A 13,739-nucleotide genomic window follows, 5' to 3' on the forward strand; every position below is an offset into this window, starting at 1 on the left:
ATCGAAAAATTAATTCCAGTTATGATTTTTTTTTTTCGGATCCAAATGTTTTTTTTCGAACAATATAACGTCACGGGTTTTTTACAGGTTCCTGTGCCAACTGTGCGTGTAAGATGATTGAAGCATTTAAAAAAAATTAAGGCTCTAAAAACGCAGACCCTACAACCTTTTACAAACCAGTATAAAAAAAACAATATTTTTACAATTAAAATTTATTTAAAACACCGCCAAAATTGTGTGACCGTTATAAATTATACGTCTTATAATCTTATTGAATAACTGGTGCCGGAAAGAACTTCGTGTTTACACGGGAAATTGTACAGGTTTTTTGTATTAATTACTCGACATAGGTTGAGTGTTGCCAGGAAGATAATTTCACCGAACAATGAGGGATGCTATACTTATTTATTGAATATCATGGTATTTTACTTCCATGTTTTATTTATTTATTTCATAAAATTACACAGCATTATTCCAAAATACCGAGGCACTCTGAAAGTCATAAATAGACAATTTGTATTTAATAGTTCACAGAAGACAGGCGTTCATCCATTTTCTCACAAAACCTCAAACATTCATCACATACAGCCACCCATCCACTTGCAAAAACATCGCAGTCTGGTGCAGATACGAGAAGACATAAAGACAGTGCAGGGCGCGAACAAACGGTGATTTACTGTGAAGCACAGTGCGTACCGCCGGCACTGCCAGCAGATGATGAATTCGTGGCTGTAGGTTAATATTATTTAGCGGGAGACGAACAGGCGCGCCCGTTGCGTCACCAATTCTAGGCAATCGGAATCTCCTCGCAAGATTCCACCAGCAAAAGTCAGTACACCATAGTTGCGTCTTACTTCTAAAGAATTAAACTCCAAGACACCAAGGGGGATCTTCCACTTTCAGTCACTTACCAGTTTGTTATAATTATTAATACAAAGATTTAGTTACAAAGAATTTCTTCGATGTTAATGGACTCGAACCAGTACGCCATGCCGGGGCCACTGTTCTTAACCAACTTAGTTACAGACCAAGTCAGCAGATCTTATAAGTTTCTCTGTTGACGAAAGTTGTAGGTTGGAATAAGAATGAACGAAAAGTGGGCTGTAATGTTAGCTGGTCGGACAAAATGTAAATAGTAATATTTATGGTCGCGGATACCAATATAAAACCCGCCTACCTTTAATCTTCTTGTATTCAGCTCCTCTTATGAGATGGTGGATGACGTCACCGGTATTATCTGCCTTTTTGCCTATTTTTTGGAGCTCCATAGGTCCACCGTAACAATCAGTCACCAGTAGACACCAGCACGACACAAAACTGTCGATAAGAAAAATGACGTATGAATGAAAAGAAGTGCACATATAAAATCACTCTGTCGAGCACAAAGTCGAGATAGTTCTGGCGGGCGGCCTCCCGAACGAATATAAAGAAAAATGCAGATGAGAACTACCTACTTCTTATCCGAGCGCAAATCATTGAAAGATGTGATATGTTTTAAGGATGTGAAGATGTTTACATATTTACGAACATTATCTGTGTTTGTTTACATGTTTTTGTAGTGGGCTTTAAACAGAGGACAACCATTTTTTCGTGTGGTGTTATTATGATTATGACCGTTGACCTTGAACATTTTTTTTTTAACTTGCTGGACACAGGATGAACTTTACAAGGAACAGGACTAACATTGAAATGGCTATTACGTTTTAGATGCTGTCTTGTCTTGATGGTTCTTCAATGTTGTGCTAATCCACCAGTGGATGCTCTGTGCATAAACACAATGTACTGTCATAAACGTAGCGCAATCAATTCTCACAAAACCTCAAAATATACAAAACAAAACAATACTTAATATTACGTGACGTGACTTGGGAATGTTACTATTCGGCTTTTATATAAAGATCTTCCTCGCTGTCTGTTTTGAGAAACTTGTTTTATTTTGAAACGATTTCAAATTTCAGTGCGGCGGTAGTCTAATGAGAGAAAGGTTGCTTCTCGATGTAGATCGACGGTTCAAATCACTATAACAATCAATCACTAGCTTCGCGTCTCCACTGCTGAATATAAACCTCCCCCTGATCATGCCAATTCTCCCGGTCCTGGAGCACTACACTCGAAGCACGAAATTCCTAATTATGGCCGGTTTCCCACTACGGATGACCTCCAGACGGTAACCTATCACAAACTCGAATTTTTTTTCCGAAATAACGTTTGTTCCAATTTTCATTACAACGAATACTGAATTATAACGAAACCGTTGTTCTTTCAGGATATATTGGATGTTTATCGCAGTCACGATTAAAATTAAAAGAAAAAACATTTTCCTCTCAAAATTACTTTCGAGGTTATGAATATTCGAGCAAACGATATTTCTGGAAAATGTCATTTCGAACTACTGATAGGTAACCCCTCTAGACTCGTGTTTCGATCGGAGCTAGAACTAAGAACGTGTGTCAACGCGATTTGACAGTTTCTAACGGGCCCGTCTTTTCGTTGACGGACTTCGAGAGTAGTCCCGTAGGTCATCCATTGTACGCTAACAGCTGTAACTACGGATGTCGTGCTTCGAGTGTAGGTCCCTTGTGCCGCTACCATCCACCTTTCTCAGGTGTCCGTCCATCTTGCCGCAAGGCGTTCTACACTACGTTTGCCTTGACGTGGTCACCGATCTAGGACAAGTCTGCTGCGTCGGCCATCAGCCCTCTTGCAGACATGTCCGGCCCATTGCCGCTTAAGTTTACTGATTATGTGAGCTAATGTCGGTCACTTTAGTTCTTTGAGGTATGACTTCTTAGGAACTCGATCGACTAAGCCACTTTAAATTAGTAGATGAGGCCTAGGCCTAGGCCTAAATGTCGGCGCCTCGGCTCCGTAGGACATAACTGCAACAAATTTCTGTAATAGTTACTTTAATTTCAAAGTTAGATACCACCAGAGCGCTGTAATAGGTACTTTAATTTCAATGTTAGCCACTTGCGACAACTTCTCCTTGGAGGAGACCCGTGCCCAGAAGTGGGACGTAATACTTAATGGTTAATGGTGAACACTACTTCGATATTTACCTACTGATATAACGTTAGGGACAAAAATAAACTATACTTGGTGGCCAGGTCGCCAACTTAATTTTTGACCTGTTCTGTTTTTATTTTGTTTTTCACAAAATTTGTTTTTTTTTGTTGTGTTTTTCGAATTTTGTTTTTGTTACTTTTTTTTCACAAAATTCGGGGAACTTAATATTACATCAATTAATTAAACCGTACGTCAATCAAACCGGTGAGTGATTGTTTTAATTATGGCTAGAATACAAAACTAACATAGCTATAAGTGTGTGCATCTAACAAATTATGGATTCAAGTTATATGAAATGAATAGCGTTATTATTATTATTATTATATATTAGTAAATAAATTTGGCTGTTCACAAAAATAACAATAAATGACCAAAAAAAAGTTGACGTAGTGTTAATTGGAGGTATCGATTCGTTAAGCCGAGGCGGCATTATTGAGAAACGAGAAAATGTATGTGCACTATAAAACTGTCTCATTTATAATCTTGGATTTATAAAAAAAAATTGGTAAACATAGTTGATGACGCAGTTAGAACAACAAAACTGGTTTGCATTTGTTGCAAATATGTATTTTATATCGGTTATAGTTACGGTTTCAGATGCATCATGAAATTAGTAATGAAACAGCAAATAATATTGTATTGTACTGTAAAACACTGGATTCCCTAGCATCCATCATCTCGCAATAAAATATTTCTTTATAGTTGAACGCAATCTGATTTTCCCATTTTTCCGGCAAAATTAGCCCGCTCTAGTAACACTGCGATCGACCGCGACCGGTCGGCGCGCCGTGCGGGGGGCGGCTGTCAAATCGAATTAACGCTTGTGTTACGATTAGCGTTTGTTTTATTATGAAATACGCTTTATCGTGAATTAATTTCTTAATAATATTGCTCTTTGCGAACTATCAAACATGTCTTATACACGGAATATTAATATAATGCTGCAATTATAACGTTTATGTTAACGCTTTTCGTGAATTCATTTGCACTAGAACGACGTCTATTTTTGTTTAGTAGCCCCAGTTTTACCGCATAAATATTGTGTTTTGTTTCGAAATCAACGTTTTCGGCGTTCATAATGATCCTTTGAAGCGAACATAGTCATTTCTGAGACGGAATTAGTGAAGCGTTTCCGAGATTGGGTTATAAGCAAGTTGAAATTCGCTTTCGAAATTCTTTGTTGCTAAATTCGTGCCAATTTTAGTACAAATACGGTTTTTGTGTCCTAAATGATAGTGCCAAGTTACTTTTCAGACCGTGCAGTGTATTTAAACAAGTGATTAAACAATAGTTTGTTAGTTTAAACTAAACAAATAATTAATCAAAGAAACAAAAACTAAAATCAGGGTGTGTGTGAGTGAAAGTAGTATAATCAAATTTTTAATTAGGAACTCCAAAAAATCAAATTTATTTTTTTATGTGTTAAGCAGTGACATTGACAAATCACCTTATTGACCAACAACACTTAAATGGTGATCTTTGTAGAAACATTGTTATTATAACTGAAAAATTAAACCAAAAACATGAGAAGAGTATTTGGAGTGTGTTCAGAGAGCTGGCTCCTATGCGGACAGAATGTGAGGCGGTAGCCTGTCTAGATGTTGTCTGTATGTTTTTTTTTATTTTGTAGTTTTTTTATTTTTCAATCTTTTACATTACATAAACATTCAGCCTTTTTGCACAAAACATTTTACTGTCTAACAGTTCAATCCTAACATAACTTTTAAATAAAATTTTATTATAAACTTAAACTCTGTAAATCATTGAGCCTAATTAAAATGTTTCATTTCTAATTTTCATTTTACAAGCATGTTGGCTGTACACAATGAATGTTAGCTGTATACTAAATGTCTGTAACTATAAGAAGTTTGTTTATAAGGTGAGAGTACTTTAGTGTAAAGGGGACTGTGATTAAATTGCAAGGAATGGCAGACAAGCAAAAATGTACAGCTTAAAAACTTGTACGGATAAAGTCTCATTACACTTCTGTATTATAAAATGTGTCTATGTTTATAATTTGAACAGTGGCTAAATGTCATAATCAAAGCCATAATACAACAAAAATCTAATAATAATAATACACACACTTGTAGCCCCGCACTAGGGAAACCCTGTATGTGACATGGACACAACATAGACAACCACAAATGACACCCAAAGTCATGAGAGAAATAAATGCAGACCATACAAATATTTCTCCCGGCCCGGGAACTCTGCATGTCAATCCGGCATGGTAACCATACAGCTGAAGCAGTTATCATTCAGTTTAATTTATCTTTAGTCTGAAACTAGAAATAATATACTGGTTATATAATTATAATGATGCCATGGAGCACAGTATTAATTACTGTAGTAGTTCTCTTCTACTCTATTGGCCTCTGAATACTGACCAAGGCTTTCACGGGACATTGGCTTGAATAAGTACATGTCCAACCTCAACTTATGCAAGAGCATGAGCTATATAGATTCCGTCATGAAGCAGATAAGTGTGTCACCACACTTAATAGACACAAATCGCATTAGTTAGATCTGAAAATAAGTGCTTTTATATCTATGCAATATGCATTTAGTTTCAGCGGTCCAATTTTTGCAATGATGCTTAGCTGGCCTTGAAGAAGCAATCCAAATAATTTGACTACAATAACCAACTTCCCGTGTCCGTGTGTCTCCATGAACTATTTTAAAATGTGAATTGGCCTTAAACAGGAGCTGCATTCCCTGCAATTTTTTCACATGCCGCAAAGCATGCTTGCTTTAGTATCCAACATTTATATTTGTTAAAATAGGTGAATTATTGTTGTTGTCTATTGAAACTTCACAATTTGAATTCTCTTTCTTATATAATATTGCTTTATATTTTGTTTCTTTATTCAGATGTTCAAATTTTTTGTTACATTCTGATAAACTGTGGTTTAACGTGTACACACTCATAGCCGCGGGGCTATGAGTGTGTACGTGTTAAACCACCTGAAAGTCCTGTATACTGGGTGCCTCGGACACACACTTAGACAACCACAGATTACACCCATACTGACGAAACAGAAATAAATGTAGGCGATACAAATATTTTTTACAATATGTAATTGAACATTTATTTAGCGTGTGTTAAAGTTACTGGTTGCAGTGTTGTTAACTGTGCAGGCTATGAAAAGATACCATTAGAATAATAATATTATATCGATACAGATCACAAAAGACAGATATTAAGAATGTAACTTTTAACCAATACATATAAATAATGACATATTGGTTAATCTGCAGTAATAATCTGCATTGTCACTCCCTTTTTTCTAAGAAACCACACTCATCACAGTAGATCTTTCTTGTTACTTTACAATGATGTGTCAACATAACACACATGAAACTAAATAATGTCGTAACTCAAAAATGGTGGAATTGAGAAAACAAGATTTGAAATTTCCAAAAAGTTACTGAATGGGTCTTATTGCGAATAATTTTAGTAGCTATTTAGAGCTCCTTGTGAGAGTTTGATAAGGGAAGTCTGCCACCTCACCTATCACTGCCGCCAACTGCTTTCCAATTTGGAAGGGTAAGGGTGTTGGTGAAATCACAGGCACGTTTAATGGCACTATTTAGGTCTACATGCTCCATTGGCGACCTCATCGTCACTTTCCATCAGGTGGAGGTTTTGTTGGGGTGCGGGTGGTATTACAGGCACTTGGGACTTGTCAACTTATGTCTCAGGGTGACGGGCGCAGTGCCCCTAAGATATTTGCGATCAAACACAATTTGCGACAGAGCTTTAAGCTCTGAGTGGCACTGCAACTGTTATGGCTAGGCATGTCGCTTACCAGCAGGCGCACGACTTGTTCGTCCCGTCCCATGGTTTTATTAAAAAACAAGGATTATTTTGCGAATCGTATTTTATAAATTACTGAATTTTGAGTTACGACAGTATTTGATTTCATGTGTGATAGTAATATCTTGTACAGAATGTTGAAGTATCTTATTTAATTCTGTGAATCCGAAACTTTGAATCCGAGTTCTAATTAGCGAGCATACAAGATCTGATTGTAATGAATTAAACAATTCTAATAATCGTAAAAAAAAATGTATGTAACCAACACACTGAACTAAACATGCATCTTTAAATTAAATTGACACCACCAGTCTTGCATGCAAGGTTCAATTGATTACCATAAAGATGATGTCAGATACCACGTGCTAAGGGCCATAAAACACAACATATTTGGACGTAGGCGGGAAGCGAATATTTTGCGTCGTGTCGCAGTTGAGACGCAGTTACGATGTTGACATATGTAAATAATTAATTATTAATTAATCACTTATAAAGGCCTAGTAGAATCTAGTGATCCGAAATTTAAATAACTTAAAAAAACTCAAAAGTTTGTTTGTGAATTACATCTATTTGCCAAGTTTTATTGAAATCGGTTACCGGAAGTTGCGCGAAACCGGATTCATCCCCTAGTTTGCCACCCTTAGAAGATGAATATTATCTTCAATTTTAAATGGGACCAATATCGAGGTACCCTCTTTCCAATTAAAAAGAATGATCAAAATCGGTTGACAAATCGCGTAACGTCACACAAAAACACACAACACAGTTGAAATGAGAACTCCCTCCTATATTGAAGTCAGTTAAAAAGAAGAATTCGTATTCTTAGTATAATAAAGGCACATGTGATCATACGTGACAAGTGCTTTTATCACAGTCATAAAAGTCTTAAAAATAATACGAACTTATTATAAATAATAGTGATTAAACAAAAATAAATTAAACCAATAAATTTATTTTCTCGTTTATTAATTAATATATAACTAAATAAGTAAATAAATGACATTATTCGCTATACGATCCATTCAGTTTTAATTTGAACTTTCAAATTGTGTTTTATCAAGTTTTTAGTTACGACAGTATTCATTTTCAAGTGCGATAAGTGGTTGTAATATACTTTTTATTGTGGCTATTTGATTACATTTTAAAACAAGCAGGAAATAAATTAATACCATTTAAAAAATAAACTACTTATAAACTATGATTTCACAATTATCGAGGTTTAGCACTGTTTTTTAGTAACGATAATAATAATTATAATGTGCTAGACAACCACACCAGTTACACGGTCTCAAACTAGTGAATATCCTCTCACTCCGTGACATTACCCAGAACATTCCTTTCTATATAAGTTTTGATTGTGGAAACTCTCCCTACTGACTCTTAGCGCGTTTGCGTCGTTCCGAATCCGAGATTATACAAATCTAGAAAATTCGGACCTACTTCGGATGCCGCTTGTGCACTAAGGTCATTTCGAACCCTCCGAATATCGCTTGTACACCTAGAGAAAAAATTATTCATGTGACATTTCGGACCGTCATTTCTCGGATTCGGAACTGGGGGTCTACTCTCGATCTCCGTCCGACATCCGTCCGAAACAATTACTGTCAAATAAGTAATATTCGACAAAATTAAAAGACAAGTATCAAGTATGAAGCTTCATTCGCATCACGCGACTTTTCATTTGGTCAAGTATTGCTTATTTGGCAGTAATTGTTTCGGACGGATGTCAGACGGAGATCGAGAGTAGACCCCCTGATACGAGTCGGACGTAGTCCGCACACGCTCGAAGGGTGTATGAGAAGGGCACTATGACCTGTGCAAGCATAGGGACCTTCTAAGTTCAAGTCTTGACCCCGGATTAGCCAGTGTACAGGATTGTCGCAGACCGTTGTCACTGACTTCATCCGGTTTTCAAGAGGCTAGTACCTCGGGTGAGCCGCCCCGGGTGCACGTACAGTACCCTCCCTGTTTTCCAGATAGGTACCCGTAGGCACGCTCACTTCCCGTTGTGCATTGCACAACTAACAGTTGCCACAGCTAAGCCATTTACTCTAAAAGAAATTCTCCTCTTTGCTGGCGGAGCTGTACTAGTTCGGCGTAGCTCACGACGCCGAAGCTTCTCTCCATTTCCCAGAAACCTGCCTACGCGACTGGAGGGACCGGACAATGCCTAGCTCAGCCTCTAGTAGCTCTCCGGGCTAGTACAGGAGATGTCGGTCGCAGTGTCCTGTGACAATGTCCGGATATAACTTCCGATTTAAAGCGCAAACTCTCTCTCGTCTAGACCGCTATTAAGACGTGCTAGCTGGCCACACACCACCGAACCAGACGACCATGTTTATGTCAGAGTCCGAGTCCGCCAGAGACGCCCGTGAAGGCGTATCACTGGCGGAGAGCTTAGCCCGGAAGCCCGCCCCATACCCTGGTCTTACCGGAGAGTCCGTAGTCTCCCCGGAACTCCCTATCTCTCGGGTCGGTAGATAGGGACACCCAGAACACCCAGACCAGAAGCAATTTGGAAAAGTTAATTGACCAAATTGGTCCCTTGCGGAACCTTCTCATGTCACGCCCACGTATCGTTGGGCCATCGAGATCGTCAAAATATATTTCAATGTCATGTCTGTAGGTCTATAGAACGCCATCCTATTCTTTAATTTCGCTTTTTTGTTCTCATTCTGATAAATACACAATGTATTCTCAAGTGGTACTTGAGATAAACGGCAATCGCAGTCATTAGCGGCCCATAACCACTTAACTATATTGTTATTAACTATTATATTGTTCAGATAACTGCCGAGTTAGAGTTTTTTTTTTATATACTTTTTTATACAATTACATTACATATTATTTTCTATGTATTGTTATGACTGAAAGCAGACTTATCATTAGTTAATGTATTTGAGCCTGATTAGTGTGGAGTTCCTCAAGGCTCTCATTTGTGGCATGTGCTGTTTAATGTATACGTCGATGATATCATAGATTCATTTGTTCATTACGTGAATGTTTGTAGTTGTTCTGCTTATACGAACGACCATGCTATATAATACTTATCAGCTAGACAGGTGAGAGAAGTAGTTTTTTTGTATTTGCATACAGCAGCACACCGTAGTGTTTGGGGTTTCACTTTATGATCTAGTAAATTTGTGACCTGTGATATGATAGACTTAAGATTTGTATTTCTATGGCTAAATTCTCGTTTTTATTTATGGAGTCCACGTGGAGGAGATACTACTATTCACACATAAAAATCTCGCGCAAGTCGTGGCCTGTCGTGCTAGCCCTGCTGGTCGTGTCAAACTTAGTAATGTTATGGCCACTAATGGCGCCGTGTGTCAACTTATACTGGAAACGGATAGCCAACGCTATGGTCAGATTTCATCACAGCAAATTTTATTAATGAAACTTGTTGGTTCTCAGGGCTCCCCTCACGGATCCGTGATGTCGTGCCAGTCCCTAGCAGCGCGGGCCTTCGCCGAGCCAGACAAGGACAGCGCTCCTCATTGTGGTACTTTTCACAGGTGAGACAGTGATAGATATAATATTGTACGTTGAAAATCAATATCACAGTTTTACAAACCATACAGTTCCGCGACGAATGTACTTGCGCAGAGCAACTGCGGGGTACTCAAAGGGAGTCGGGCGGCGCGGGCCGCTTCCTGCAAACACGCTTAGGCTGCTAACAGATTGACTGCATGTATGAAGTTATTGCGTGAAGTCATTATCAACTTCTTGCAGTCGCGGTCTCGGGTGCATGAAACTGATGACCTCACGCATCAATAGCAAACAGTCAATTTGATAGCAGCCATAGTTTGTCAGATCGAGCACCAATGCTCTGGTCACACAGACGCGGTAGCAGGAACGTTTCGGGCCCAGGAATTTTTGTAATGTTCAAAGAAAAGACACACAACACACGTTACAATGGTCATATATAAAGGTGAGCTTATCTCTATAAGAGATCTTTTTCAGCCAACCCTAGCAAAAAATGTGCAAAAATGAAGCCTGCGGGACTAATTATTGTACAACAAAATTAAAATTTAAATGGGAATGAAATATAAATAATGATAATATACATATACACATAAATACACATAAAGTTCATCTTTATATGCATAAATACATACATAAGCAGAATATATATTATAATAACAGATCACTTGTTTATAAATATGTTACCGATTAAGCATCTAACGCGTTCGACAGTAAGTGCTCTTTTAATTTGTGTTTGAAAGATACCATACGATGGACTGTCACGAATGTCAGCAGGTAGTTTATTCCACATACGACCTGCACTTACAGTGAAAGAATTGTGGAAGAATTTGGGGTCGGATTGGGGATATAATAGTGTTCTAGTGTCACAGTTACGTTTTGGGCGGCCCATTGGGGGATAAGGGTGTAAAACGGGAACACAGATAATAAGGAAGCTGGCGGTAATTTAGAATTTTATAAAGAAGACAAAGAACAATTTATAAAGTTTCAATATTTATTTCACCGAAAAGCTTCTCCCATTGATATCGTACACTGAATTTCTTTTTAAAAGCAGAAATTCCGATAGCGATATGATGCATTCTTAAAAATCTCTTTGTGACACCGGCTTCGCGCCGCTGTCCCGCTTTGAACAACGCGTAGGACTGCTGTGTGGCACACCCCGGCGTTCATTTCCCGCAGGTCCGGCCCCGGACCGCTATTCACGCCGTACCGCGTGTGTCGCCTGGTCTTAAAGAGTCTAAACTACCTCAAATGGTTGATTCTGCATAACAGTGTGTTCTGCATAAAAGTGTTGAATGAAGAAAAAATATATACTAAAATTGTGGATATACACCGATTAGTATACGGTGTGAAAACACAATTCCTAAGAAAAAAAACACAAACTGACCTCGAAAGTTTTACAAGAAAACCATGGTTTCTTTTTTAAATCAATTAAACTAAATAGAACACGTATAGTATACGATATACTATACATATTGATATATATTGGCTTCAAAAAAGCTCGGAGTGCTCAATAGAGCGAAGCAGTACTTCTCTCCAGGTCACCGACTTTTGTTATATAAAACACAAGTCCCCTTATGGAGTATTGCTCGCATCTCAGGGCAGGAGCTCCCAAATACCAGCTTGATCCACTTGACTCTATCATCCAACGTAGGGCTGTTCGTATTATCGATGATCTCAAACTCACAGACGGTATGGAGCCCCTTAACTTACGGAGAGACGTTGGCTCTCTGTGTGTGTTCTACCGTCTTTATAATGGGGAGTGCTCTGAGGAACTTTTCGAACTGGTGCCACCGTCTCGTTTCTACCATCGCACCTCCCGCCAAAGGAGTATAGCCCATCCCCACATCTTAGATGCCTAGCGTTGTAAGTCCACACGGGCATCTCGTTCGTTTTTTCCTCGAACCTGCAAGGTGTGGAATGATCTTCCTCCTGAAGTGTTCCCTTTGCGTTATGACATGGGGTTCTGCAAAAAGCGTGTTTACAGGGCTCTCAAACGCTGGCAACGCATAGGCAGCTCATCCGATGTTGCAAATGTCCATGGGCGACGATGACCACCTCCCATCAAGTGGCTCGTCGGCTCGTTTGCCTCCTTCCTTACATAAAAAAAAATACATTTTTTAAATGGCTTTATAGAAAAAAATTCTTAAATAAAGCCAGTGACCCTGCCACTCGACCCAAGCAAAATGAACCGTATTAGTGCGGGAAAAACTTGGATTCGAGCTGGCGTAGTATCTACTCTTGTTGTCGCTCTTATTACTTGGATATAAAATTTTTACAGACCGCCTTAGTACGATTCCGTCAATAAGTGTGGCGACTGTCTTATTTTCGGAGGACCGAATGTAAACGCTTAATTTTCTTCCGTTTTCAGATCAGTCCGTTTTAGTTCAGAATCACGAAGCTCGACGCGAGAAAAACACAATGATGAGGGCAAAAGAGAAGGATCCATATCCCTGACGGCTCTGAGCGTCACACCGTCGTCACAGGGCGCCATGAGTCTGTCTGCACCAACAGCCATATCCTTCGATCTCAGCGATACGGTAAGTTGCGAAGTGTTTTCTGCATAGTAAATCCGTAGTTGTCTGGTAACAATAATTTATACCCTATATCGTTCTTGGTTCTTGTGTTTGTATGGTTTAACGATATTATACTTTACATATTATCACTTGGAACCGGTAAAAAATAGTTAGATTAAAGATGTTCGTTTTGTTATAGACCTTTTGTTCAATATTGTGTTCCGACAGAGAACACAGGCGGAGACTGAAAAACAGCACTATGCCGTGGCTTCGTCTTTTTCAGAAACATATTAGAAAATCAGAGTAGCTCATAGTTTATTAGTACACGTATCATGTGATTTTCTATATATGAATATGTCCATACTATGTTTGTGTTTGATGAATAAAATCCTATTTAATTTAGTTTTATAAAATGACATTTTTTTTTAAATAATCGCCCTCAAAAGTTTTCTTCTCCGATTTCGCGGTGTTTTATTTTAATTGAAATTACATCTACGTGCCAAGTTTTATGGACATTGGTTAACGAAAAGTGGGTTCAATTCAATAAACCGAATGCTTCACCTAATTTGCCACCCTTCGGCTCAATTTATATTGGAAGCGAATTTTTGTAACGATATTGTATATAGCGTAATTAACTTTATGGTCAATGTGTAACGTACAAACTAGATAAGAGCCCAAAAATTATGTCGCACGTCTTCTGCTGCCGCTGGCGACGCCTGGCTAATTCACGGGAAGTGGCGTGAGGGCAGGCCCAGTGTGATGTCAAACGTCGATGAATTACTACAATTTCAAGGCGCAGTCGCGAGAAAAAGCTCGCGAACGCTGGTATGCTCGAACATACCAGTTACCGA

General features: G+C 38.6%; 1 protein-coding gene across 1 annotated transcript in view; it reads left to right on the forward strand.

Moving 5' to 3' along the window:
- The first annotated feature begins 4,615 nt into the window (after positions 1–4,615).
- The window catches only part of LOC113232223 (GTPase-activating protein CdGAPr), a 44,550-nt gene continuing 35,426 nt past the window's right edge, over positions 4,616–13,739 (forward strand). The window contains exons 1-3 of the mRNA XM_026466878.1: positions 4,616–4,643; positions 10,304–10,404; positions 12,744–12,912. Of these exons, the coding sequence (XP_026322663.1) occupies positions 10,325–10,404; positions 12,744–12,912 (249 nt within the window). The 5' untranslated portion in view covers positions 4,616–4,643; positions 10,304–10,324. The remainder of the gene's footprint in view (positions 4,644–10,303; positions 10,405–12,743; positions 12,913–13,739) is intronic.

This window comes from Hyposmocoma kahamanoa, unplaced genomic scaffold (genome assembly GCF_003589595.1).
Source record: "Hyposmocoma kahamanoa isolate Upper Pololo Valley unplaced genomic scaffold, ASM358959v1 67, whole genome shotgun sequence".
NCBI lineage: Eukaryota > Metazoa > Arthropoda > Insecta > Lepidoptera > Cosmopterigidae > Hyposmocoma > Hyposmocoma kahamanoa.